The sequence below is a fragment of the Ranitomeya variabilis genome, chromosome 1 (assembly GCF_051348905.1).
Source record: "Ranitomeya variabilis isolate aRanVar5 chromosome 1, aRanVar5.hap1, whole genome shotgun sequence".
In the NCBI taxonomy this organism is placed as follows: domain Eukaryota; kingdom Metazoa; phylum Chordata; class Amphibia; order Anura; family Dendrobatidae; genus Ranitomeya; species Ranitomeya variabilis.
Genome location: NC_135232.1, coordinates 371,149,148 through 371,174,675, shown reverse-complemented (window position 1 = coordinate 371,174,675; position 25,528 = coordinate 371,149,148). Strand labels below are relative to the sequence as shown.

At 42.2% G+C, this 25,528-nt stretch overlaps 1 protein-coding gene across 3 annotated transcripts in view; it reads left to right on the top strand.

Annotated features, from left to right (window-relative positions):
• The window catches only part of LOC143760030 (transducin-like enhancer protein 4), a 174,821-nt gene that overhangs the window by 24,027 nt on the left and 125,266 nt on the right, over positions 1 to 25,528 (top strand). For 2 of the 3 annotated variants that reach the window (XM_077248999.1, XM_077249000.1), the window contains exons 5-6: positions 12,149 to 12,211; positions 18,623 to 18,697. In XM_077248999.1, coding sequence (XP_077105114.1) covers positions 12,149 to 12,211; positions 18,623 to 18,697 — 138 coding nt within the window. The remainder of the gene's footprint in view (positions 1 to 12,148; positions 12,212 to 18,622; positions 18,698 to 25,528) is intronic. The other variant, XM_077249001.1, reaches the window with a different exon arrangement.

The window sequence follows — 25,528 nt, the reverse complement described above, 5'->3', positions numbered from 1 at the left end:
TTCCGGAGCCCATGACAGCACCAGTATATTCCCTCCCTTCTTTTTCACCCTTTGGTGCGCACTTTTTAGCGGGGTGTTTTTTTGTTATTATTATGATGTGGTGGTGGATTGCCATGTGTACTAACCAAGGGGGCCTCTCATGCTCTGAAAACCAACTGAAGCGAGGGAGAGGTACCGCCCTTTTATTTCAGTAGGTTTCCTGTCCTGACTGGGCGGATCCCTCTCTCAGGTGTGCTGTCATGGGCTCCGGAAAAACCGGCTACCGGTAAGTAACCTTGGTGTTTTCTTAATATGTGTAAATGAGCTGTTAAGATCTAAGGGCCGGACCTAGATCACATTGAGAATCTACCTCCATAGCTTGGTCTAAATAAAAAAGGGCTTTACCAATGTGAGACTCGTAAATCAGTAGCGCAGACTGTCAGTTATTGCATGTCTCACAATAGTAATGCCCTTTCATTTAAAATAAGCTATGGAGGTAGATTCTCAGGGAGATTTTTGTCCGACCTATAGATTTGGACAGTTTATTTACATAGTAAGAAAAATGTGGATTGTTCCGGATTAAGATATCGGATCACAGATCTAAAGGTACCATTTTATCCCGATTCCTATAGCCTACATGGCCATATAGATGGCTTAGGCTTCTTTCACACTTCCGTCGGTACGGGGCCGTCACAAAACGTACCGACACAGTGGTGATTTTCTGCACAACGTGGGCAGCGGACGCAGTGTTTCAACGCGTCCGCTGCCCATAGTAAACTCCCAGGGAGGGAGGAGGGGGTGGTGTTACGGCCGCAGTTTAAAATGCAGGACACGACGTACGAAAAAACGTTCCCTTGAACGTTTTTTTTCGCTGCGACGGTCCGCCAAATACGACGCATCCAGTGCACAAATAACACGACGTGTGGCCATACGTCGCGGTCCGTTGGCAATACAAGTCTATGGGAAAAAAACGCATCCTGCAGGCACATTTGCAGGATGCATTTTTTTTCCCAAAACGACGCATTGTGACGGATCTAAAAAGACGGATGTGTGAAAGTAGCCTTAGGAGGGCTGATCCTACTGACAGATTCCTGTAATAGATTGAGAGTTTGAATTGTTTACTTAGCAACATTAAATTGATTTACTTTTGGATATAATGTTTTGGGTGTGCTGAGAGTGAATTTCTTCCCAGTTCTTATTGTTTTTTTCTTCTTTTGGATGAGACTGTCCTCTTCGGATCTTTTATCTTCCTATAGAAAGCTGGGAACAGTGATTGTCATACAGCATCAGTTGCATGTTTTCTTCCAGCTAAAAGTGTTTTTTCTGTGGAATCGAGTGTGTATTGGTGTTATTCACCAGACTTTCTCCTGACAGCAGATGCTTTGGGGGAAAAGATAGATCATCCATATTAAATTTCGAAATACACTGATTGTGTGTCCCAGGGAAAATAAGCCGCCGCAGTGTCTGTCTTTACACTGAAAATTGACCATATTCTTTTCTATAACTGTCAGGGGTGTGTATATAGTATAGGAAGAGCTAGAGAGACCTTTAGAGATTGGAGTCTGCTTCTGCTGTTCTCGTTTTTGTATTGGGCTTGTATGGAGCATTCTTCACATCCCAATTTGAGCCTGTATCTTCTATATAAAGCTTTGAAATTGTTAGTAGCCTCATGGCATAGGAAGCGCACAATGGCATTGGGACCATCATTTCATGTACTTGGACTTGGCAGTGAAGTATGTCGTTACAGCCCTCTCCAGCCTCTTGGTGACAAGCCAGCAGAAACATACCTTGTTAAATGAAGATGGCCCTTTATCGATTTGACCCATGCTGTTCTCATCCTTTGTCACATTTAGAGGTGTGAGGATCAGGATCTGGATGGCTTCAGTAGTATATGTAACAGCGTTGCCATTTCCTCCTATTGATTTTCCTTCTCTCTCCCCCTCCCTATTCCCACACCTTGTATTATATATTTTCTTCTCCTTAACAGACTTGCCATTGAGCAGTGATGTGCATTTTCAAAGCAGAAATGCTATATTGATTGAGCAGTTGACAACGCTTTTGTTTGATTTTTCATTTTCAAATGGCGTGAGATTTTTATTTTTTGTCAAATGTATGCATGATGAGATACAGTATAAAAGGAATACGGGTAGAATGCCCTTTATTTATTTATTTTTCTGTCAAGGACATAATCGATTAGATCTGCTCTTTTTCTTCCTTTCTTTTCTCTACGTAGGGTATTGTGAGGGTTTTCTATCGCCACACTGCATTTAGAAGCCATCATTTAGCAGCTGTTGATACGGAAGGATCTTAATGCGTCGGACGGCATTAGAAAATGTAGCAAGGCCTAATAGCTTTTTGAAATTTGGATTGGGATAAACCATGTCTTTTATGAATGTATGTGCTCACGGATGCATGACCCACATAACCTACAAATTTGATTGGGTTGGCATCAACTGATGGATAGCAGATTAGAATTCCGGGGTTTGCAGGCTACAGATTTGTTGTCAAGCAAGATTTATCAGATGCAATCAGAATTTCTAGAGGCTAGACAGACATTCCTAAGCATGGATGTTTTTATATAATTTTTATTTTGTATCCCCCCTCCCACCTTTTAAAGTATGGTGGTAATGTTTTGCATCAGTCGTGAAGGTTGGGGGGAGAGGAGACAAATGTATGTATATTGGATGAATCTTCTCCTCTCCCTAAAGCTGTCTGTCTGTTGTTCATCAGAAAGCAGGTCGCAGCTCACTGAGCAGAAGAAAGGATTTTAATAGAAGTTGTGCCAAGGGCTGTAATGCATCATTTTAGGGCCCTAATTACATTACAATGACAAATATCAATGGTGACAACAGCAATAACCTACATCCTTTAATGGCTGTGCTGGAAAAGCAGTTTGGGCTCTGCGCCATTAGTTTTAGCCTTGCTTTCAAAACCCTAGACCATTAGGAACGCGTTTCCAAAGTGTTACTATACAATAAGTTACGCCCCGTAGGATGAACTCCAGAAGTCTCTATAGCTTGATCTCTGGGGATGCCAAATTTACTAAGGCAACATATGAAGTGGTGGGAGGTTAAAGGGCTGCGAAGACTGTGAGATATTAAAAAGTCTCTCGTCAATTAACATTTGTCCCTAGGGCATTGTCACCCACTATGATAATCTTAGTCATTGACCCTCTTCAATAGATTAGATTAAAGGGAACCTGTCCGCCGTTTCATTCTGTCCTTCCCATGGATAGTGTTGAAGGATAAGACGTGCACTCTCGCTAGTGCTGGTGCAGACTGAACATGGAGGGATACTCCAAACTATAATCCTGTACAACAACAGTCGCACTCAATAAAGGAATTTTTAGAATTTCTCGTTAATCAAAAAAACGTGATTTCTTTATTGTGAACAAACACCAAAATCAGGGTATCACCGCAGTGTTTCAAGGTAGGTAACGTTTTGACCCACAGGGTCTTTCTCAAACCTTACTTTCAGAGGTAGATACCGAGAAGAGGGCATAGATCCCTGTAGAGATGCAGAAGTCCCGTTAGGGGCTGTAGTGTGAGGAAATCCGGTGTCTGCGGTGATCACCGCAGACACCGGATTTCCTCACACTACAGCCCCTAACGGGACTTCTGCATCTCTACAGGGATCTATGCCCTCTTCTCGGTATCTACCTCTGAAAGTAAGGTTTGAGAAAGACCCTGTGGGTCGAAACGTTACCTACCTTGAAACACTGCGGTGATACCCTGATTTTGGTGTTTGTTCACAATAAAGAAATCACGTTTTTTTGATTAACGAGAAATTCTAAAAATTCCTTTATTGAGTGCGACTGTTGTTGTACAGGCTTCCCATGGATAGTTCGGGGAAGGGTTCTTGTTACAGAAAAAGCTATGATTTGCTATAAAATGCTGAAATTGTTTAGTTACGGTAACGAGTCCAGTTGGTAGCACCCTCTGGCTTGTATCCGCCGATCTTGGCTTCATTGATGGGTGTTCCCAATGCCGAGCCTGACTGGGAGAAGCTGGAGGTTACCATACCCACGCTCCTTTCCCCAAACCTATTTTTGACTTGGGACACGTTGAGTATTTGAGTTTTTTTTATCTCGGTGTGGGTGGTAAAAAAAGAAGTGGTGACGTGTTTCTATTATACTTTTCCTCTGATTGTCCCACTCCTGGTTTTTGCTCACAGATACTGATGTAAAAAACTGTCCAAATACTGAATGTGTGCATATAGCCTTAGACTTTCTACGTTGCAGAGTAAAACATGGCTTTCTGTAACTGTAATAAGGGAGCCTCTCCTAATTCCATGCTGCATAAATGGTTGACAGGTTCCCCTGAAAAACAGATGAATGTTTACTCGGCTAATAAAAAGGCTAATAAAAAAACAACTATTCATTACTTGTACAGACACATGAGAATAGATACAGAGCATGTACTATTGGTAGATTTGAAAGGTGTATCTTTAGGTTTTGCTAAGGAAGTGGTGAAATCACACACTTTAAGACACCGGCCTAGTTTATTTTTTTTCTTTAACCTCTTTTCTTTCTAGTTCTGTTACGCCGTAGGTGTCTGACGGGGAAGAATGACACTTGAATGCGCCTTGCATGCTTCTGAAGTGTTTCAAAGGTGTTTGTGGCGATATGACATGTTCACTGCGGTTAGCTATGGGTCTGAAGCTGTTTATAAGTCTGAGAGATGCGCTTTGTGGAACATCTTTTTCTCCTACTGTAATAACTTAATCCCATAAAACGCATGGGCATTTTACGCGCTGTGTCCATTTTCAGTGTCGAACATATTTTCTCCTTAGTTTGATGTATTTTTTTTAACAATTTTTCATAAAAATGTTATGTTTTAATTGTCTATATAATAAAGTAGGGCTGAGGCATACATGTAACTGTGTACAATATTCTCGTGTATACATCCCTCGGTATACTGTATTCCTTATTTCCAACTCTTAATTGTTAAGCCCAGATAGTGTCAATCTGTTTAGATTGTAAAATGCAATGTTGGCCAGATTGTCCATCTTTGTACCTTGTATTGAGGTGAAACCATTCATTGCCTGTTTTTAAAGTGAATCTGAAGGCTGGTACATGCTGCCCAATCCATGGGCAGCATATACTGGGCACCGGCTGTATTATTTCAGCCAGGTATGTTTGACTCTGAAAAGCTGCAGTGTTTCAGAGGGAAACATACTTTTAATAGCCGCTGGGACTGAGCCGTGCTGTAGACTAGTCGGACAAGCTGGACCCTGGTGGCTTCTCGAAGTGTGCGTCTACGCAGAGACCTGTCAGTCACTGACCACTGGCAAGGAGAAGCCGCCAGGGACAGTGTTTCACAGCCTTACTACGTACTGGCCACAAGGTCTGAACTGCCTTATAATGTTACTAGTTTGGGTCAGGAGAACCCAGGCCAGTCTGTACGTCGTGGCCTGTTAACGGATCGTGAATCATGGATGGGAGAAACTGGGCTAACTGATGACTTCCACCTAGCTCTTCCTAATGTCTTTTAGATAGCTTTTAGACCCAGCCATCTGAGTTGCCAAAAGTGCCCCCAAATAGACAAGTCATCCGTGTTGGCGCCTGGCAGCGACTAACAATTCTCTTCGTATTGAGAATATGTGCTCACAGAAGCCGTTAAAAATGAGCAATTTAATGTGACACTAATCAATTAACTTGGAAGTGAAGTGGAGCGTCCGCCAGGGCTGTGGGGTACTCGGTACCGGGTCCGGTCGTTGTTAAAGGGGTAGTCACGGTGGCAGCGACGCGGTCCGTGGCCCTGGGCGTCAAAAGGGAAATGACTTTAAGGGGTTGTTGAATAAAGTTTGTTCGTGACGCCACCTGTGGTATTTGGTCAGAGGGGACTGACACTGCTTAAAGGGGTCCACTGGGGTGATGTTATGGCAGCAGGGATGATATTGCTTCCCACAGGTGAAGCTGGGGTCCCCAGGGCTCCCTGTTAGGTAGATGGTGTAGAAAGAAATAGAGGACACAAGGTTGCAGTCTCTTTACCTCTTTACCTCTTTACTGGTGTAAGGCAGCCGCCATCCATGGTACCAGATCACAGGTGCTGGTATGGTCCGGCCGGCTTGGAAGCGATTCAGGAATCCGCCTACCAGGTGGGGTTGGAAGCCTTCCTCTATGCACAGTGTTGTAATCCCTTGCTGCCTTAGGCCTCTCACAAGGTCCTCGTTTTCTCTCTGTCCCCCTTTACGTAGGACACTACTCTTATGACAGGTAACTCAAGCCTTTTTACAGGGTCTCTAATTATGACCCGGGCTCTATGCATTACTGTGCCATTTATGGTGGACAGGTGACTTGAAATCCAGCTGTCTGCTGGTTTCTTCTGTGGGGCATTAAGTTACCCCCACTACCTCGGTCATCCGGCTACCGGTATCTGCGCTTCACCGTGGAGGGAGCCCAGTCGCAGCTCCCCTCCAGCTCCTTCTCCTGTGCTTCTTTTCCTCCTTCACGCTCTACAACTTATTCCATCCCTTTTCTATCCTTTCCAGGAGCTGCAGAACTTGGTCTGCACGGCCCCTGCTTTCCTCACAGGAGCTGCAGATCCTCTCGTCTGCACGGCCCCTCCTTTCCTATCTCAGACTCGCTCACAGACTGACTCCTCTCTGCTCTGTCCCTCTGGCAGACTAACTAACTCCTCCCCCAGACCAGAATATATATGTCTATATCTAGGGAAGCTCCCCTAAAACCGGGTTCAGAGCTCCCCCTTCTGCTCTGGAGTCAGAACAGTGTTGCATGTGCTGATTACCTGTTAAAGGGATCCTTCCTCGCTTCCAAGCATGACATCACTTTCCCCGTGAGGAAAGCAATGCCACTGTAACAACCAGGAACCTGAGGTGTTACAGATGCTTAGTGGTAAAATTGTGAGGTGACTTCAGAAGCTAGAAGTACAGTGCTCTCTGCTTACCACAACGGTACATTAATGTTTGTCAGTATTCCCCAAAAACTGAATTCCGAGAGGAACACTGACAGAGTTGTTAGTTTGGATTAAGTGAACAGAGTCACTGTGGACACTCTGACCTCCACCCCGGCAGTATTTGTCTTTTTCAGACATGCACAAATGTGTCAGGCCACATGTTTTTGCGTGTTTCAAAAAACTTAACAGTGCCTGCAGAGAAGTCAGACTGTGTCCAAAGTGACTCCATCCACTTCATCCAAGCGAACGGCTCTGTCGAGGTTTCTGGCAGAAGCCCCAACGTAGTGTTCTGCGTAAAGCACTGTAATAATGTGAACCTAGACTACTATTGAACCACATTTCACCTTTCTCCTAATTTAGAAAGGACCTGATACTGCAAAAAAAAATTCAAGATAGATTTACAGGCACTGATCCATCCCCTGCGAACGGGATCTGAAAATTAAACCTCTGCTTGGTTGCAACGTTGCATGCTGTCATATGATCCCTCTTAGCAAATCAGCAGCACTGAAAAACATAACCATTTTGTTTGACTAATGGTTTCTAAAGCTTGGTCCACGGACATCTGTGATCCTTTTTGGCCACATTCGCCCAGAAGATATGCGCCCGAGAGTGGACACAGTCAGGATGGATGCAAGGCATCTGTCCACTATAGAGACCAACTGTTAAAGTATATCTCATAGTATCTTGCTTTTCGGCATTGTGTATGTTTCTTTGCAGTGGCCTTCCGTATAGGGAAGCTTAGTCTGTTCTTTTTCCTATACAGTTAAATGGAATGTCACCTCTTTTTGGCCCTATAAACTGCGTCCACCGCCATCAGGGGTTTATCTACAGCATTCTTTAATGCTGTAGATAAGCCCCCGATGTAACCTGAAAGATAAGAAAAACAAGTTAGATTATACTCACCCAGGGGGTGGTCCGGTCCGATGGGCATCTCCGGTCCGATGGGAATCTCAGGTCCAGGTCCGGCACCTCCTATCTTAATGCAATGACATCCTTTTCTTTGCTTCCTGTCGCGGCTCCTGTTGAAGGCAGAGCAAACTACTGCAGTGTGCAGGCGTCGGGAAAGGACAGAGAGGCCCGGCGCACTGCAGTACTTTACGCTGCCCTCAACAGGGCAAATCAGTTCACCTGTACAGGAGCTGCAACAGAAGCAAGGAGGATGACGACATCGTATGAAGATGGGAGGCGCCGGACCCGGACCTGCGATGCCCATCGGACCCGAACCGGGACCGCCCCTGGGTGAATATAATCTACCGTTACTTGTTTTTCTTATCTTTCAGGTTACATTGGGGGCTTATTTACAGCATTACAGAATGCTGTAGATAAGCCCCTGATGGCGGTGGCCGCAGTTTATTGGGCCAAAATGAGGTGACAGTTTCCCTTTAAACAAATGGTATGCAGGTACTTACCGGCCAGACAGAGGCCAGAACACCCTTTTAGTCTCCTGTGGTGACTATTGATGGGCGGGCTTGCTTGGCACTGCTCGATACTTGGTCGAGTATCGAGAAGTGCCAAGTATCGCATGCTGCTGGGGTCTCCTTAAGAAGCTGAGCCCCACTCTGCATTGAAACGGGCTATATCCCTGCTGGGAGCGTAAGGACTCACTCCTCTGTCAGCCGGACTCTTTGTTAGCTGTAGAGAGAGATACCTTTCTCCGGAAAAAGGGTTCACATTCACTTCCAGCACTCTATCATTTTCAGCGCTCGATCAAGACATTATTGTATACATCGGAAAACCTACTCCTGTATACTGTAGGCTAGGTGCATAGACATAGTGTGTACCTCTCCTGAATGTCCACGTCACTCCTCAGTTTTAATAGTTAAATGGTTACTTTTCAGACTTTTTTTTTTTTTTTACAGTTTTCATATTTTTTCATAAATACAGTGGGGGAAATAAGTATTTGATCCCCTGCTGATTTTGTAAGTTTGCCCACTGACAAAGACATGAATTGAACAGTCTATAATTTTAAGGGTAGGTTAACATTGAGAGATAGAATATCCAAAATAAAATCCAGAAAATCAGATTGTATAAATTACAGTATATACTGTACATTTATTAGCACTTTGCAATGAGAAATAAGTATTTGACCCCTCTGGCAAACACAACTTAATACTTGGTGGCCAAACCCTTGTTGGCAAGCACATCAGTCAGATTTTTTTTTTTTTTTTGTAGTTGATGCTGAGGTTTACACACATGTATTTTGGTCCACTCCTCTTTGCAGATCATCTCTAAATCATTTAGATTTTGAGGCTGTCGCTTGGCAACTTGGAGCTTCAACTCCCTTCATACGTTTTCTATGGGATTAAGGTCTGGGGACTGGCTAGACCGCTCCTTGACCCTATTGTGCTTCTTTTTGAGCTACTCCTTTGTTGCCTTGGCTGTATGTTTTAGGTCATTTGTTTTGCTGGGAGACCCAGCCATGACCCATTTTTAATGTCCTGGTGGTGGGAAGGATGTTGTCACTCAGGATTTTACAGTAGATGGCTCATTCCATTCTCCCATTGATGCTGTGAAGTAGTCCTGTACCCTTAGCAGAGAAACACCCCCAAAACATATTTCCACCCCCATGCTTGACAGTGGGGATGGTGTTCTTTGGGTCATATGCAGCATTTCTCTTCCTCCAACCATGGCGAGTTGAGTTAATGCCAAAGACCTCAATTTTTGCCTCATCTGACCACAGCACCTTATCCCAATCACTCACAAAATCATCCAGGTGTTCATTGGTAAACTTCAGACGGGCGTGCACATGTGCCTTCTTGAGCATGTGCCTTCTTGAGCAGGGGGACCTTGTGTGCACTGTTGGATTTTAAGCCTTTACGGCGTAATGTGTTACCAATGGTTTTCTTGGTGACTGTGGCCCCAGCTGCCTTGAGATCATTAACAAGTTCCCCCTGTGTAGTTTGTGGCTGATCTCTCACCTTCCTCATTATCAAGGATACCCCACGAGGTGAGATTTTGCATGGTGCCCCAGATTGATGTCGATTGACAGTCATTTTGTATTTCTTCCATTTTCTTACTATTGCACCAATGGTTGTCTCCTTCTCGCCCAGCGTCTTATGTATGGTTTTGTAGCCCATTCCAGCTTTGTGCAGGTCTATGATCTTGTCCCTGACATCCTTATAAAGCTCTTTAGACTTGCCCATGTTGTAGGGGTTAGTCTGACTGATTAATTGAGTCTCTGTGGACAGGAGTATTTTATAAAGGTGATTATGTAAGACAGACTGTTTTGAACAGCTGACATGTGCCCTCAATAGCGGCGGGTGGAATCGGCATTCACTCGCCACTATTAACTAGTTAAATGCCGCTGTCAAACGCTGACAGCGGCTTTTATATAGCACATCCAGCCGGAAATGCGTGCATCGCTGACTCCCGTCACCTGACCCCAGATCACGAAAAATGGAGACGCTACGGGTATCGGAAAATGGCACAATTTTTTTTTCATTTTTAATTTATTTTTAGCAAAGTTTGGATTGTTTTTTTTACCACTTAGATAAAAAATAACCTAGACATGTTTGGTGTCTATGAAATCGTAATGGCCTGGAGAATCAAAATGGCAGGTCAGTTTTAGCATTTATCGAACCTAGCGAAAAAAGCCAAACAAAAAAACAGTGTGGGATTGCACTTTTTTTTGCAATTTCACAGCACTTGGATTTTTTTTCCCGTTTTCTAGTACATGACATGCTAAAACCAAGGATGTTGTTCAAAAGTACAACTCCTCCCGCAAAAAATAAGCCCTCACATGGCCATATTGACGGAAAAATAAAAAAGTTATGGCTCTGGGAAGGAGGGGAGCGAAAGACGAAAATACCCGTGGTCATGAAGGGGTTAATGCAGGTAACGAGTTGATTTAGGAGCGTCTATCTGGTCTGTAGGAGCCAGAACTCTTAATGGTTGGTAAGGGATCAAATACTTATTTCTCACTGCAAAATGCAAATAAATGTATAGAATTTATACAATGTGATTTTCTGGATTTTATTTTGGATATTCTATCTCTCAATGTTAAAATTAACCTACCCTTAAAATTATAGACTGTTCATGTCTTTGTCAGTGGGCAAACTTACAAAATCAGCAAGGGATCAAATACTACTTTCCCCCACTGTAGGTCTAATATTCTGTACTGAATGAATTTCATAGCAGGATTGTATGGGCCTCCATTTTCTGTTGCAGAGTTCCAGATCCCCACGCACACTTTAATTATTAATCTGTAATAATTTGATTACTTGTATTCACCACTAGATAGAGCTTACTGCTTGCTCTCAAAAAAAAAAAAAAAATCCGTATACCATAAGCTCCTGAGCTCCCCCAGGTGGTGGCTACAGGCAGGCAGAAGTCTACTACAGAAACCAATGTCTATATAATGCTTTTGGACCCGCACGTTAGACCTCCCGCAATGATATTATGATTTGCTACTTTATTTTATGTAAGATCGAGGTCTAAACAAGACATGTAAAAAGCAGAACGTTCCTTTTTAAGCTTATAAATGTCTAACCGCTCATCTACATGCCGACTGTAAGAAACTTATAGCAAGAGCTTCATAAGCTTATAATTTTGACAAACGACTATTAATGGGCTGAATCTGTAATGTTCCTTCTACCCTCTGTTAATAATATTATGCGTATTTCTGCGTGCCATACATTATATATTGAGCGTCTATGACTCGTCACTTTTTTGCGTGTTTATTCCATGAATGTAATGAGCGGCTGATATTTCACTGCCCACGTGTATTAGTTTTATTGTCTCTTTGTAATTCCTGTGCAGTCTCTGAGCTGCTTGCTAGATAAGCTATAGATACTTGAGCCCTTAACTCATTGGATGGTGTCAAATGCCACGCGGATGTGCTCATTAATGTGTCACTGTCAGGTTTCAAGGCTGACTTGGCAACCTCTGCAGTTTTTCAATGGTCTACTGATCTAGCAGTAAAGACTTTAAAAAAATGCAAGTAGTGAATGGAAATTTTGGCTGTGCCTTTCATTGCAACAAAAACTTTCGAGATCTGGCCTTATTACCATACTGCTGAGCTGAACATTTTGGACACGAGCCACCCACCTACTGCAGACTAGTGGTTCCTCTTACAGCGCCGGGTTCGCCCGCGCTCTCTTCATAGGTGTTTATTTAGAGGCGATGCAGTTGGTATACATAATTTAATATATCAAATGTTAATACATTCTATCTGTGGAAAAAAGGGGTAGTGAAATGCTTTCCCTTAATGAAAAGCTCTTATTTCATTTTTTTTTCTCTCTTCATCTCTGCAGGCTGAAATTGTCAAGAGACTGAATGCTATCTGCGCACAAGTCATTCCTTTTTTGTCCCAAGAGGTAAGCGAGCTTCATTTGTAGTCACCTAGCTAAGTAATGCCATTTAAATGACATGTGAGTTATGAAAAAAAAAAAAAATCCTCTAAGTATTTTCCCCTACCTCCCGTATCTTGCGGTGCTTGTTTTTCATTTTCTTGCTGCTCCACTCATTTCATCCACAGCGTCTTATTAAAATTCGGAGCAATATAATTTACATGCACTTATATAGTGGGAAATGTTATAATGTGCGAAGCGTAATGCAGCTGTTTGCTTGTCATGTGCGCTCGGTGTTGCTCAGAATTATGACTGTTTGTCAGAATGGCGTCTAATAGACTAGATTGAAAAATTGCCAGGATAGGTAGGGAAGCGTTCTGCTCTCTTGATGATAGGCATTAAATGCTGGCAGAAGTGAGCTTAGGCACCACAAATGCTAGCGCTTCTTAAGGTAAGCAAAATGTCATTTTTGGCTAACCATTTCTTGGAAAATGCTAACTTGTCACAAAGTAGAAATTTCTTTTTTTTTTTTTTCCAAAGCCATGATTTCCTTAATCTTAAGCGGGCGTTATTCATCTTGTTCTTTCTTGGGGTTTGGAAGATGCGCTAAAAGTGATTCATATGTAAAACAGTTTATCATAAGTCGTTGCTTTTTCTTAGAAAAAAAAAAAAAAGAGTAATGGAATCCATCAGGTTTTTTTTTTTTTTTTTCTGTACCGTGTCCTTAAGGGACAACATAATTCTAACTGTCTGAAACATTAACGGATTGTCCCCTATTAGAAAAAAAATCTTGAAGCTGTTCTCCTTTCTGGGACCAGCGATGAGTCTCAGGAGCTGCACCAGGGTGTCCGGTATTGGCTGCGGTGCTGACAATAAAGATGACAGCGCGGCAGCCAATAGGTGAGCTTGCTGATTCTGCATGTCTAGATGGAAACCCCTCTCAGAGCTGCTGAGCTCAATGGCTGCCGCTCCATTGACACAGGTCAGCACTGGAATCCAAAACCAGACGCCCAGGTGCACCTCCTAACACTGACCTTGGAGTGAAATTGATTTTAAACCATGTCTGATTCAGGGGCTCTTCACATGAATGAAAGTGGTTTATAGCATTGTAGTTGTGTGGTTCCAAAATGGCCCTCGCATCTAAACAGACAAATGAGATCATGCTGGAATATTAGATGGAAGGCCAGCATCGGTTATCTGCCCGTTTCTTAGCCACTTCTTCAGTCCTGCGTCTGAAGCCTCAATGGCCAGATTTTCGTCACACTTACACTATTGGTATACGCTCTTTGAGTTCTTTATTTGCATCAGTATTTTTAAGCCAAAACCAGGAGTGGAAAATAAACCCAGGGTAATATAAGGACAAGTTCAGTATTTTACCTCAGTATCTGTAAGCCAAAACCAGGAGTGGGTGATAAATACAGAAGTGGTGACGTGTTTCTATTATACTTTTCCTCTGATTGTTCCGCTCCTGGTTTTGGCTTACACATACTGAGGTAAAATACTGAGGTAAAATACTGAACATGTGAACGTGGCCTAATGAGCAGATCGGTACCTTGTTTTGTTTGGCTGACAAATACGTGAAAGTAACCTAAAGTGTGCTAGACCATAATTACAACGTTCGCTAGCTTTGCTTTCTTAGGCCGGGTGCCCATGATCCGGAACTAGCAGCACTTTGGACATGGCGCATGGTTGCTGTTTCTAAAGCGCTGCCTTCTGTTGAACGCAGGTGAATCTGTATGTGTTCACAAAACCATGCGTGTTTACTGCATACAATACATTCTATTGATGTCATTTCTCTTTCGGAGTCTCTGCAAGAGAAATTGACATGCTGCAGTCTGGAAAGATGCGCCGCATGTCAGTCTCCGCCGGTGGCCATGGGATTTCTTGAAATTCCGTCCACTATGCTGTAATATCTGGCCACTGCAGGCTTGACTCTGCAGAAGTACTCCGCGTGAAACCCGCAGCACCTCCCATTCATGGGCATGTACCCTTATCCTTCACAATTGATTTGACATCTGTAATATCTTAGAAGGTGAGTTCAAGTAATGACCATGGCAGAAAAATCCAACATGGAATTTAGAGCAGGGATTTCCCTGTACCCAGACTTCAGTACCCGGGAATATCAAAGTACCATAGTTGCAGGGGTCTGCAAAGATCAGAAAAGGCCATGGAAATTATTAATACAGAAAATATTCTTGAAATCCTTTACAAAAATTGGTGGACACAGTCAGTGTGCATTTGGTTTTGTGATGTTGTGTGTTTTTTTTTTTCCTTTTTGCCTTGATAAACCCCCCAAAACTATTCTGTGTAATGAACAAAAAGTATTTCTCCATCAGTTTTTTGTAATTGACTGTACTATTTGTCACTTCCAAAGTAGATAAAGCGGTGGTCACGTGTGCGCACTCACGCTCCGTTAAAGCGTGAGACTTTTAAGGCCCTATTTTGAGGAATGGTGAGGTCCCAATGGACCCCAGCAATCATGTTTTATATTGCCTCGTATTTTATTTTTCACTGCTCCCTTCAGTATTCTGTTTTTATACCCATTATATTGTTTCAGAGATGTGGGACTTTTTAGTGCTAATTTTTATTACCAAGGAGGCATGATCACAGGGTACTTGTACAGGGCAGCCCGAAGATACCCACTCCCCCTGAGAATCCAGTGATAAACACCTCAAACGGTCCATATTTCGGGGACCGTATGGTACATTTTTTTAAAAAGATGAAAACAGAAATCTTGGGAACAGCATGAATCGAAATTCTGGACACTTCTGGTGACGGGACCTCTTTACATGTCCCAAGTATGGACCAGCCGTATGTGTCTTGACCCGAACTGAATTTAGGTCAGGAGACCTGTACCCGGCCCAGATATCTCTACTTGGACCGTGAATGTCCGATGAGTGAATTCCGGCCTAAGTCTGAATAATTTTGCAGAACAGCAGCATCACCTACAAAACATAGCATCTGTTAACTGCGTGGCAATTAACATGACTAAATGGCTGTTCATTTGCCCAAGAACGGTCTACCTGTATACAATGCCAACTGCTTGTTCGCCCAAGTTTCTGCAGCTGCCGCATTCTTACTTTCAATTCGCCGACTCTTGCTTACAACCTGGCTATTTTGTGAATTTATGTGGTGTTCACCTGTTGTATAGGAGAAAATGTAGATAAAAAAAGGATGGGGAGGGAAGAAGTCACGATATCTTTTCATGTCTTTCAGATACCTGTTACACTAAGGTGCTCTTTGCTTTTCAGTGCCACTCAATGCAAAAAAAAAAATGTATAATGTACATTAAACTTATGTGGATTTAGTCTTCATGTTCGCACCTCTGTTTCAGAACCAATGGAAATCCCAATAGGATGTGCACTGACTTTAACCCCTTAGTGACGGAGCCAAATTTTTGAAATCTGACCAGTGTCACTTTATGTGGTAATAACTCTGGAACAGTTCAACAAATCCCAGTGATTTTGAGATTATTTTTTTCGTGACACATTACACTTTGTATAATGGTAAATTTAGGTTGATATGTTTTGTGTTTATTTATGAAAAAATATCAGAAACTTAAGAAAAATGTTAAAAAATTAGCAATTTTCAAACTTTGAATGATTATCCCTTTAATCCAGATAGTCATACCACAGCAAAACATTAATAACTAATATTTCCCTCACGTCTGCTTTACATCAGCACCATTAGTGAAATGTTATTTTATTTTGTTAGTATGTTAGAACTTTTAAAAATGTAGCAGTTATTTTTCATTTTTTCAAGGAAATTTACAAAATTTATTTTTTTAGGGACCTATCCATGTTTGAAGTGCCTTTAGGGGTCCTATATATTGGGAAACCCCCAAAAGTGATACCATTTTAAAAACGGCACCCCTTGACATATTGAAAACTGCTGCCGAGTAGTTTATTAACCCTTCAGGTGATTTTCAGGAATTAATGCAAAGTGACATGACAGAAATGAAAATGTGTATTTTTACCACCTAAATGTCGCTAACTTCTGAACAGGTTACAACAGCCGTCAGACTCTAAGGCCACTATTTGGTCATGAATTGCCATGGCAAACAACAGAACCACACAATCATGATCTGAGGGCACCAATTGGGATAAAGAGGAAAACACCACGCTCTTTTAACCATTTATAATGATGTAGTCCCTATTGACAGCAGCATCTAAGGGGTTAAACAGGTTTGGACGGTGCAAACACTGATTGTAGCTAATGCAGCAAGTTGTCAGCTATAGTGTACAACCGACAGCTGCTGGATTGTTACCGGTATGGGGAAAGGGAATATCTCACCAGGGTTTTGCCATTTAATCTGAGGACAGCATAATGTAGAGAAGGAGACCCTGATTTCAGCAATGTATCACTTACTCGGCTGCTTAGTAGTTTTGATAAAACCACTGTTTTATGGGGAGATTATCACTAGAGGACTAGTAAACCTGCTGCCATGTAGGCAAGCCTATCCATGAGCTCTGTATAACCCCACCCCTACAACTGCTGATAGCCAGCTTTCTGCCTATGTACAGTGACCGTGTAAAATGCTGCAGAGGTCCTCATTCAGAGACCTGGTAGATCGGCAGCAAATAAGTAATTTTATCAAAATTACAGCAAGCAGCCCAGTAAGTAATACATCATTGGAATCAGGGACTCTTTGCCTACATCAAACTGTTCTCAGATGGAGTAGCAGAAACCTGGTTCAGATTTCCTTTACAGAACGGGTTGACTTATCAGGAAAAATGAAATGTGAATAGCAATTGATCTTGGGCTGGCGAACAGCAGTTTACACTCAAAATACTCATATTAATTGCCACATAGTTAACAGATGCTTTATGTGGGTAACATTACTGTTTTCCTGCCCAAAAAATGATTCAGTGTTGGGGCAGTTTCACACATCCTCCATTCATGGTCCAAGCATGGACTGCGATATCTCTGTCCTGTCTGTTTTTAAAATTGGCATACTACCAAGGGCGCAGCCACATGGCTCTATAAATCAGAGCGAGATTGGAACGCAGTGCACAGACTGGCCGGCGGCTCTCCTGACTCAAATGGTGTAGAAATACATGAAGCTGTCACGTTTGGGCAGTCCACGGAGAGCAGCCGGCCAGTGCACTGCGTTCCGACCTCGCTCTGATCTATACGGCCAGATTAGTCGGTGTTGATCCCAAATGTTCTTAAGATTCTGTGCCAATCGCACATTATGATTTTTAGCAGAAAAAGCGACCTGAAGTGCCTTTACCGTTCTCAAGTCTTTTTTTTTTTTTTAAAGTGTCTGACTGTGTTGTTGCTATTGATGAGCAAGAATGGCCGCCAGTTATGGTCATGGGGCCTGATTTTGTAGGTCAGCTCTGCGGGGAGGGGACCTAGCTAGCTGCCCTGTCCTGTGACCACATATGTCTTTGATGTATTATAGATAGAATGTGTTTGGTCCTTCTCTTTTTTTTTTTTTTTATATTTTATTTCATTGAACAGATTGTACCATAATTCTCCTAATTGGCCCATGCTGACTTTAATTCCGCCTCATTAACCAATACTTCAATCCTGTTGCTTCCAACTCTTATATGCCTGCACTGAGAAAAGTACCTAATTAAAATGACAGCAAATGTGTTATTTTATTCCTTTTTTTAACCTATTCATTCTCGGATGCCTTTTTATGCCTTTTTATGGTTGTAAGACCGTCTCCTATTTTAAATCAGATGAGCAGAAACTCTTGATTCCCATAACTGCGTTTTTATGGGGGATTAGCTACGTCACTGCATTACTTAAGCCCCCTATGTATATATTTCATGCCAACTGTATAAAAAAAATCACCGATCTACTGATGTATTCCTTTTTGTAAAGATTCCTTTGAAGTTTGCCCTGTAGATCGCTCTTAAAAGGCTGAGTGCAATAATAGAGCATACAATGGTAATCCATTCTAGGAGCAATTAAGGCATTTACACTCTTCCCTGCTGATCTGTGGTAAACCACTTCTAGCCTGCTATTTGATGAGGTCATGAAGGAAATTGCCCATGCAGGGACATGTATGCTCAGCATAGCGCTGTGTATATGAGCCGCAGTCTCTGCAGCAGGGGATGTTTACTTTGGGTACCAGTTAGAGGAAAGGTTGAGGTTAATGTTGATTAAAGTTCTCTAATTATTTCCTTATGGCAGGATCTTTCCCCACACCTTGTTAACTTGTGCACTATCTGCAATGAAAGCCTAAGCCAACAAGCAGTCACCAGTATGTTTGCATATTGCGGGGAGGAATTTCGAGAAATAAACACTAGGAAGTGCTGCCGAGGCAGATACAGTAGCCGTACTGTGGTCGTCTCCACACCGAGGCTTCCTGAGAGCTGGCAGCTGGGAAAAATGCCCATTGCTTTACTTAAGAGAAGCTAAAAGGTATCTGGAAACGGCGAGCAAAAAGTCATAGTAAATTATAAATTCTTCTTCTCTTAATAGCACCAACAACAAGTGGTACAAGCTGTGGAACGTGCCAAACAAGTGACGATGGCAGAGCTGAATGCAATCATTGGGGTATGTTTTCTTTTCATCATCGTTTCTGCCCGTGCCGGATGCTGGTTCTAGTTTATTCATTATTTTAGTTCTTTCCTTTTTTGTTTTAGACTTTTTCATTTTGGCCAGTTTTTTATATTTTTTTACTCCAATATTCAAGAAAATAGGAGAGGGGGGAAATCGTCAGATGTTGATCCTTTGTTGCAGTGTCATTATACAGTAGGCTAGGCACCCACTCGAAAGTGGTCGACATGAAGCGGCAAGTGGGCTCATAAAGGTGTGGGTGTATGTATGTATGGATGGATGGTTGTTCGTGTGTATATCTAATAACACTCACTCACTCAGTGTCTCTGTCTCTCTCTCTCTCTCACACTCTCACACACTGACACACACACACACACACACACTCACACACTCTCGTTCAAGTAAATCTTTTTCTCAAATTATTTTTTTGCTGAAACACTATAGCCTCGTGTACTACATATGAAGCGCTAAGAGCTGTGGCACACAGTGCATTGAAGGTTTCTGATGCATTTGCTACCAAAACACAGGGTTCGTGTTCATGGTGATTTGTCATGAAGAATAGTTTAGGTCAAAAACATTCATGTTGCCAATAGCAACCAATTAGATATGTTTTTCTCCAATAAAAGGCCAAATGTAAGGACGGCCATACATATTAAAGTTGATTGAATCTATTGTGTATTATGTGTTAGGCCAACCTAATGACATCCATACACCAATGTAGGAGAGAACTAATTGGGCATTTTGCTCCTTTTGTTCTCCTGGGAGATAAGCTGGCCATTTACACTAAGCTTCCTGTGCTCTTTGAAAGAGCCACTGGCAGGACCGTCTGGCAGCGGCTTTTCTCCCTGTTGAACAAAAGGATTGGCTCATTGAATTCCAACAGTCCAATCCACATGACCTCTGACATCTCTCGGGAGACAATTGGGAAGCCCCTCATACACCTTAAATGGTTGATCCTATCGAAATCCGTGGATACCGCTAACTTTTATCTAATACATTTGGGGGCCTTTTCCATATGCTTGGATGTCCATTAGGAACGCTCATTTGGCTGATGGCTTCTGAAGGTGTATGGCAGTCTTACGACCATCCTTGATGCTTTTTCTCCATGTATTAACCATAAAATAGCTCACCAACACGGTGTAGGCCACATTTTATAAGTCAATGTGAGAGAACGTCACCAGAATTCACTCTTTGGTGCTGACATGACTGGAATATTTTCTCCCTTATGGCGGCGATAAGTAAAGTAAATTCTCCCATATGTTAGGTCTGGTAACGGCAGCTGTATTCACGTGTTCTGTCAGACTGCAGATCTGGGCAGTCATTTTGTTTACATGCTATAGAAAAGACGAGGAAACAATGCAATCTTGTCTGTTTGGCATCACAATGCGGAGGTGAGAAATCATAGTTTAATAACACATTATTCCCATCTATAATTATACAGCTGGTGCGAGCCGCTAAGTTATTCTAATGAAGGCACTACAACTGTACTTTTCTTATTCGCCCCCTCCCAAATGCTTTTTCTTTTGTGTATAGATTATACATAAAAGTCTTTTCCTCTTTTATTCAGTGTATCAAACACACTTTGAAATGCTAATTATTCCATTTACTTTCATTAAAATTCAAATTGCTGAGTGAAGATGTGGATAAGGGTCGCGGAATAATCAATCTGAAGTGAAGATATTGCCTCAATTATGCCTCTGTCTTTTAACAAGGAAATCAGCACTCTCTGATCCTTGCTGACGGAGGTAGAGTGCAATGTTCTGATTGTGGCCTGCATTTAATGGGCTATTTCTTATTCTGTTTTGTGCCCCTTTGACCGCAGGAGAATACTGGTAGTCAATTAAGGGTTATAAATGGAGAAAAAGTAACCTTTTATTTCCTGTGAAGTTCCCCAATAAAAAAGACAGATCTGGGAAGATGTGTTCAGCCATGAATAACATTTGCTGCAAGCTCTTCAGGCACAAGTAGGAGGTGAAAAGGCCATTACCCCTTTCCTTCCCGGATGCTGGAATTACTTGAATATAGTGCCTGGCTGCAAACGGTACAATCCCTTTAGCCCGGCATCGCCTGGTGGGCATATAACCTACATTGTAAATTATTGCTTTCAGCACAGATGACTGGCTAACTGTACCTTCTCAAATAATTTTGGTTTATTGTCCCATTTTTTTTTCTAAAATGAAGCATAAAGTGATATAGTATTATATATATTTTTTCTTTACAAACCTTTGTGTCTCCATGAGGAGGGAGCATAATTTATCAGCCATGCTGCGTTCCATTTGTACACTAATTTTTGGTAATGCAAAAATTGGTAAGACTTGTTCAGACAACTCAAGGAAAGAACACGTGCCCATTAAAGTCTTTGGTGCTCTTCACTTTTCGTTGTGTTTTTCACTACATAGTTGAACACTGACCCTGGAGGTCCCTTCCAACTCTATCATTCTATGATTCTTGGTTTTATTTTTTTGTCAACCATATGTCCATGACAGTGTCATGTAGACATGTTCATTTTTGAACCGAGTTAAGGATCAAAATTACCAATATGTCTATGGGTGTTTGAAAATCACAGACGGCTCATGGATGGCATCAGTGTGCAATCTGTGCACTTCAAATAATTAGCACTGCAATAAATAGGGGATGCTTTGTGGGCTGCTTTTTTTTTTCATACATGAAAAATCCTTGATGAAACTGACGGTAACACTGACCAACCACTAATGCAACTCTGATCCAATAAACAGATGAACAATGGTGCATGTTTTTACTTACGATACAGATCGCAGATGTCTGAAAAAAGCCTCAGGATGAACACGAGTGACTTCAAGATCCGACTACAAAGTTGGTTTGTAGTCTGTTACCATGGAGACACATGTTCTGTTTTATTTCAAAACCATTTTAATAACAAAAAAGAAGACATTTTATAGTTTTGATCTATTTTGTAAGGGGTTCTCTGGTATTACGTTATTGGAGACCTGGTTTCCCAGGAGGACTTTCCATATCCATGGACGGTATATTGATTTCAGACGTTATATGCCCCATGATGATCCATATATGTTGTAAAGATTGTATTAACATGTTGTACAAAAGTAAAGGGTTTCTCTGGACGCAATTATAATAGGTCCTCAGATCGGTGGTGATTTGACTCCCGCCTCACCTACTGATTGGCTGATTGAAGGGCCTTTTTAGTGCTTTCCTGGCACAGCGCCGTACATGTTGTAGTGGCTGTGCCTGGTACTGCATTTCATTGCATCTTAGTTCAACTTGTATGAATGGGACGGAGGTGTAGTATGCAGTACAAAGTGGATGGAACTGTGCCTGGGTAAACCACAAAGAGGCGACTTTCACCGAAGCGCCATCTGCCCCTTTTAATCAGTTAATTGGTGTGGGTGTCTGATCTTCCCAGCTGATAGAGCCTAAAGCCCCCGTCACACTAAGCGAGGTCGCTAGCGAGATCGCTGCTGAGTCACAAGTTTTGTGACGCAACAGCGACCTCAGTAGCGATCTCGCTATGTTTGACACGTAGCAGCGACCAGGCCCCTGCTGTGAGATCGCTGGTCGTGTCGGAATGGCCTGGACCTTTTTTTGATCGTTGAGGTCCCGCTGGGTAGCACACATCGCTGTGTTTGACACCTTACCAACGACCTCGTTCACACAGGACGTCCCTCATCGAGGTCTGAATCGTCATAATAGCTGCCATGTGACAGGGTCACAACAACCAACGACACGACACAACGTTGTTGGGAAGATCTCACTGTTTGACATCTCACCAGCGAGCACATAGCGACGCAGCAACGATCCCTGACAGGTCGTATCGTTGTCGGGATCGCTTTAGCGTCGCTAAGTGTGACGGGGCCTTAAGTGTGAGTTCACTGCACATGATTATCATTCCTACAAACTCTCGTTTTCTGATAATCATGTACTACCATGGAGCCAAAAACCTTGTTCTTCCGGAGTAATGAGTTTCAAGATTAAAAATCATTGTTTTCAGCAGCACTTCGTCCTCTGTAAACAGGGCAGAGTGCTGCCGAGAATGGCGGCCTTTGTGCACTTAAAAATGTATTACAGATCGTTATTTTGGCATTGGAAGCGCAGTCGTCTTGTCTAAACAGGCTCTTAAATTACCATTTTTCTCCACAAGTAGTAGGATAAATATTCATTTGGGAAAAGGTTAAGGTGAATCTACAAGGACTTTGAACTCCTTTTGTAGATTATTTTTTTTTTCACGACAAAAGATGTCCAATGTAAGCACATTGTTTATTACAAATGGGTTACTTTAATGAATTTTTTTGGGGTGTAGTGCGCTGAACTTTCCCCACTTTACAGAATGCCATCCTATACACTGTCACTGACTTTGTTTATTGCAGAAGGGTCTTTAATATACTCGAGTTCCTCCTTGCTTTAAACTCCACATTGTGATGCTGTTTATTTTCATTTCTATGCTTTTTTTTTCTTCAGTCTGCAGTTGGAACAGATTGCATGTTCTGCACTGTTGATTTTCATACTGCAGATCTTAAACAACAATTTGTTTGCAGACGGTGAACAGTCTAAAAACAGAATGTTTTCCTGAAACCTGTAAAGGTTCTGTAGTAATAAACAGTGGTGCTTGGATATTGTCATACAGCTGTCTGTAAGAGAAGGAAAAGAACGCGCTAACGTTGTCTGTGTATTCTGGGCTTTATCCTGTCCTATATTTTTATGTTGGAGAATGCTTGTTTCGATTTCTATTTTTAGTTTGTGTCTTAACGGGAAGCTGTCAGCAGGTTTTTTAGGCAAAGAGAAGCTGAATCCAGCGATGTATCACTTATATTTCTGGGTGCAGCCATTCGCACACAATTTTAATTTCGAATGAAGCAGAGCTAAGGAAGCTAATCCCGCCCACACCAGGCTCTCCATATACAATGGCTATGGTCACAGAAGGGGGTGTTGCTGCACCAGGAGGGAGCCACTGTGTCCCAGCTTGATAAGAAGGACATGCCCGAAATCTGTATTTAACCCCTAAAGCATGCGGTCTTAAGATTACATAGCAAAAACCTGCTGACGAATTCCCTTTAAGATTTTGGAAAATATAGATTAAAATAAATAGTATGGGGTCTAGTTGTTCTATAAGAAAAACACAATTCACGATTCCTTTCTATGTAACCTGACCATAGTGCATGGGGGCAATTCATCAATGGCCCCCCTTCACCCCCCAAAAAAACCCTGTAGTAAAACCCTGTGATAGAAAATGACAGAAGTCGCAACATTTTCAAATGGCTCCCCAAAAATGGTCAAGGTTGGCATGAAACAGTACGTGGCTACGAAAACCCGTCAAATTCTGCAAAAGTGGGTGGCAGGAAAGGAGCAGCCTTACTGAAGAGGTGCACGCCACTGAAAGCACCACCCGGCTTGGTCTTTTTATTATTTTACCACCAAAGTGGTATAACTAATGCATTGTCCTTGCCCCTAGTAAAATTCTTACTAGATGCCATCTTCAGCTGTTCTCGGCGCCATCCCGAGCCTCTTGTGTATGTGATCTCATGGATCGACACCTCACTGATCAGTCTCGGCTTTGTCAGTCTACGCTTCACATATAGAACACATACCCAGTAAAGTGCATGGTGCTATTCACACATCAGTGTTTTTTTTTTTTTTTTCTTTGCCATGAGTGATAGATCAAAATTACTCGAACAAGTGATGGGGGTCCATGAAAATCAGACTGCACATGCATGGCATCAGTGTACGATCCATGCACTGGCTGTGATTTACACAGTAGTGGATAGGAGAAAGTTTGTACAAAAAATAAATTTTTTCTCTCTAAAAAAAAAAAAAAAGTAAAAAAATATATGATTAGCCAAACACTGAAGAAACTGATCATGTTTTAAAGTAAGTGAACAATCACGGATGTCTGAAAGAGACCTTAGTCAGCAAAAGACTGTCTAAATCACCTTTTTGGGGAGTGGGAAATCTCTAGTTTATTGTGCTATAGAGCAGAAGGGGCTGAACATGGACATAGCGTTGTGACAGTCCAGTTCATTGTCCGCCTTACCTGCATACAGTAGTCCTTCACTGATAAGACCGCCCACTGGACTCTTAAGCATAGAGCAGGAATTTGAATTAAAATGGCTGATTTTTTTTTCTACAAAACTTTCCATCAATGTGAGCATTGTTTTTCCTTTCTGCTCCGTTACATTCCCCTCACATATAGGACTGCATGTACTATATGACTGGATTGGGCATATTGATATGTAGTCGCCATGCCTCCATATGAAGGGCTATCACAGTTCTGTCAGGCATGGCTTCAGTTCCGGTTATGCCAGTGTAAGTTCTCAACATCATGTACATAATGCAATGATGTGGCATGGTCACACCTCACTATAAGGAGAGATTCATGGGTGAAGCCCCCCTGGAATAGCTTGCCCATGCACAGGGCACTGAAATCAGGTGAGTATCTGCCGTTCTGGATGATGGCCTCTGCTGTAGGTTACTACGTCTTTGTTACAGATTACTATGTGAAAACATATGTTTACTGTAAACCCGAACTGTGCTAATGTTAATTGTATTTGAGCACTTTTCCTTTGTAAGCAATGCTTTTCTTTTTCAAGCATGTTTCTTCAATCTGCCTTTGTTCATAAAGCTGAGGGCAGCTTTCCAAGCATTATCCATACTGAATGGGTCTTTGTCGGTATTCTTTTTTCCCTCAGTAATACCAGCATTACTGCTGGATTTTCCAGCTCTGAGCTAATGTCTCAATCAGAACATTTAGAAATCTATATATACTTTTATGCGACTGCTGAACAGGCAGAAATCACTCAGATGGGTGTCCTTTCATAGCCTGGACTAGTGATATATTAGTTG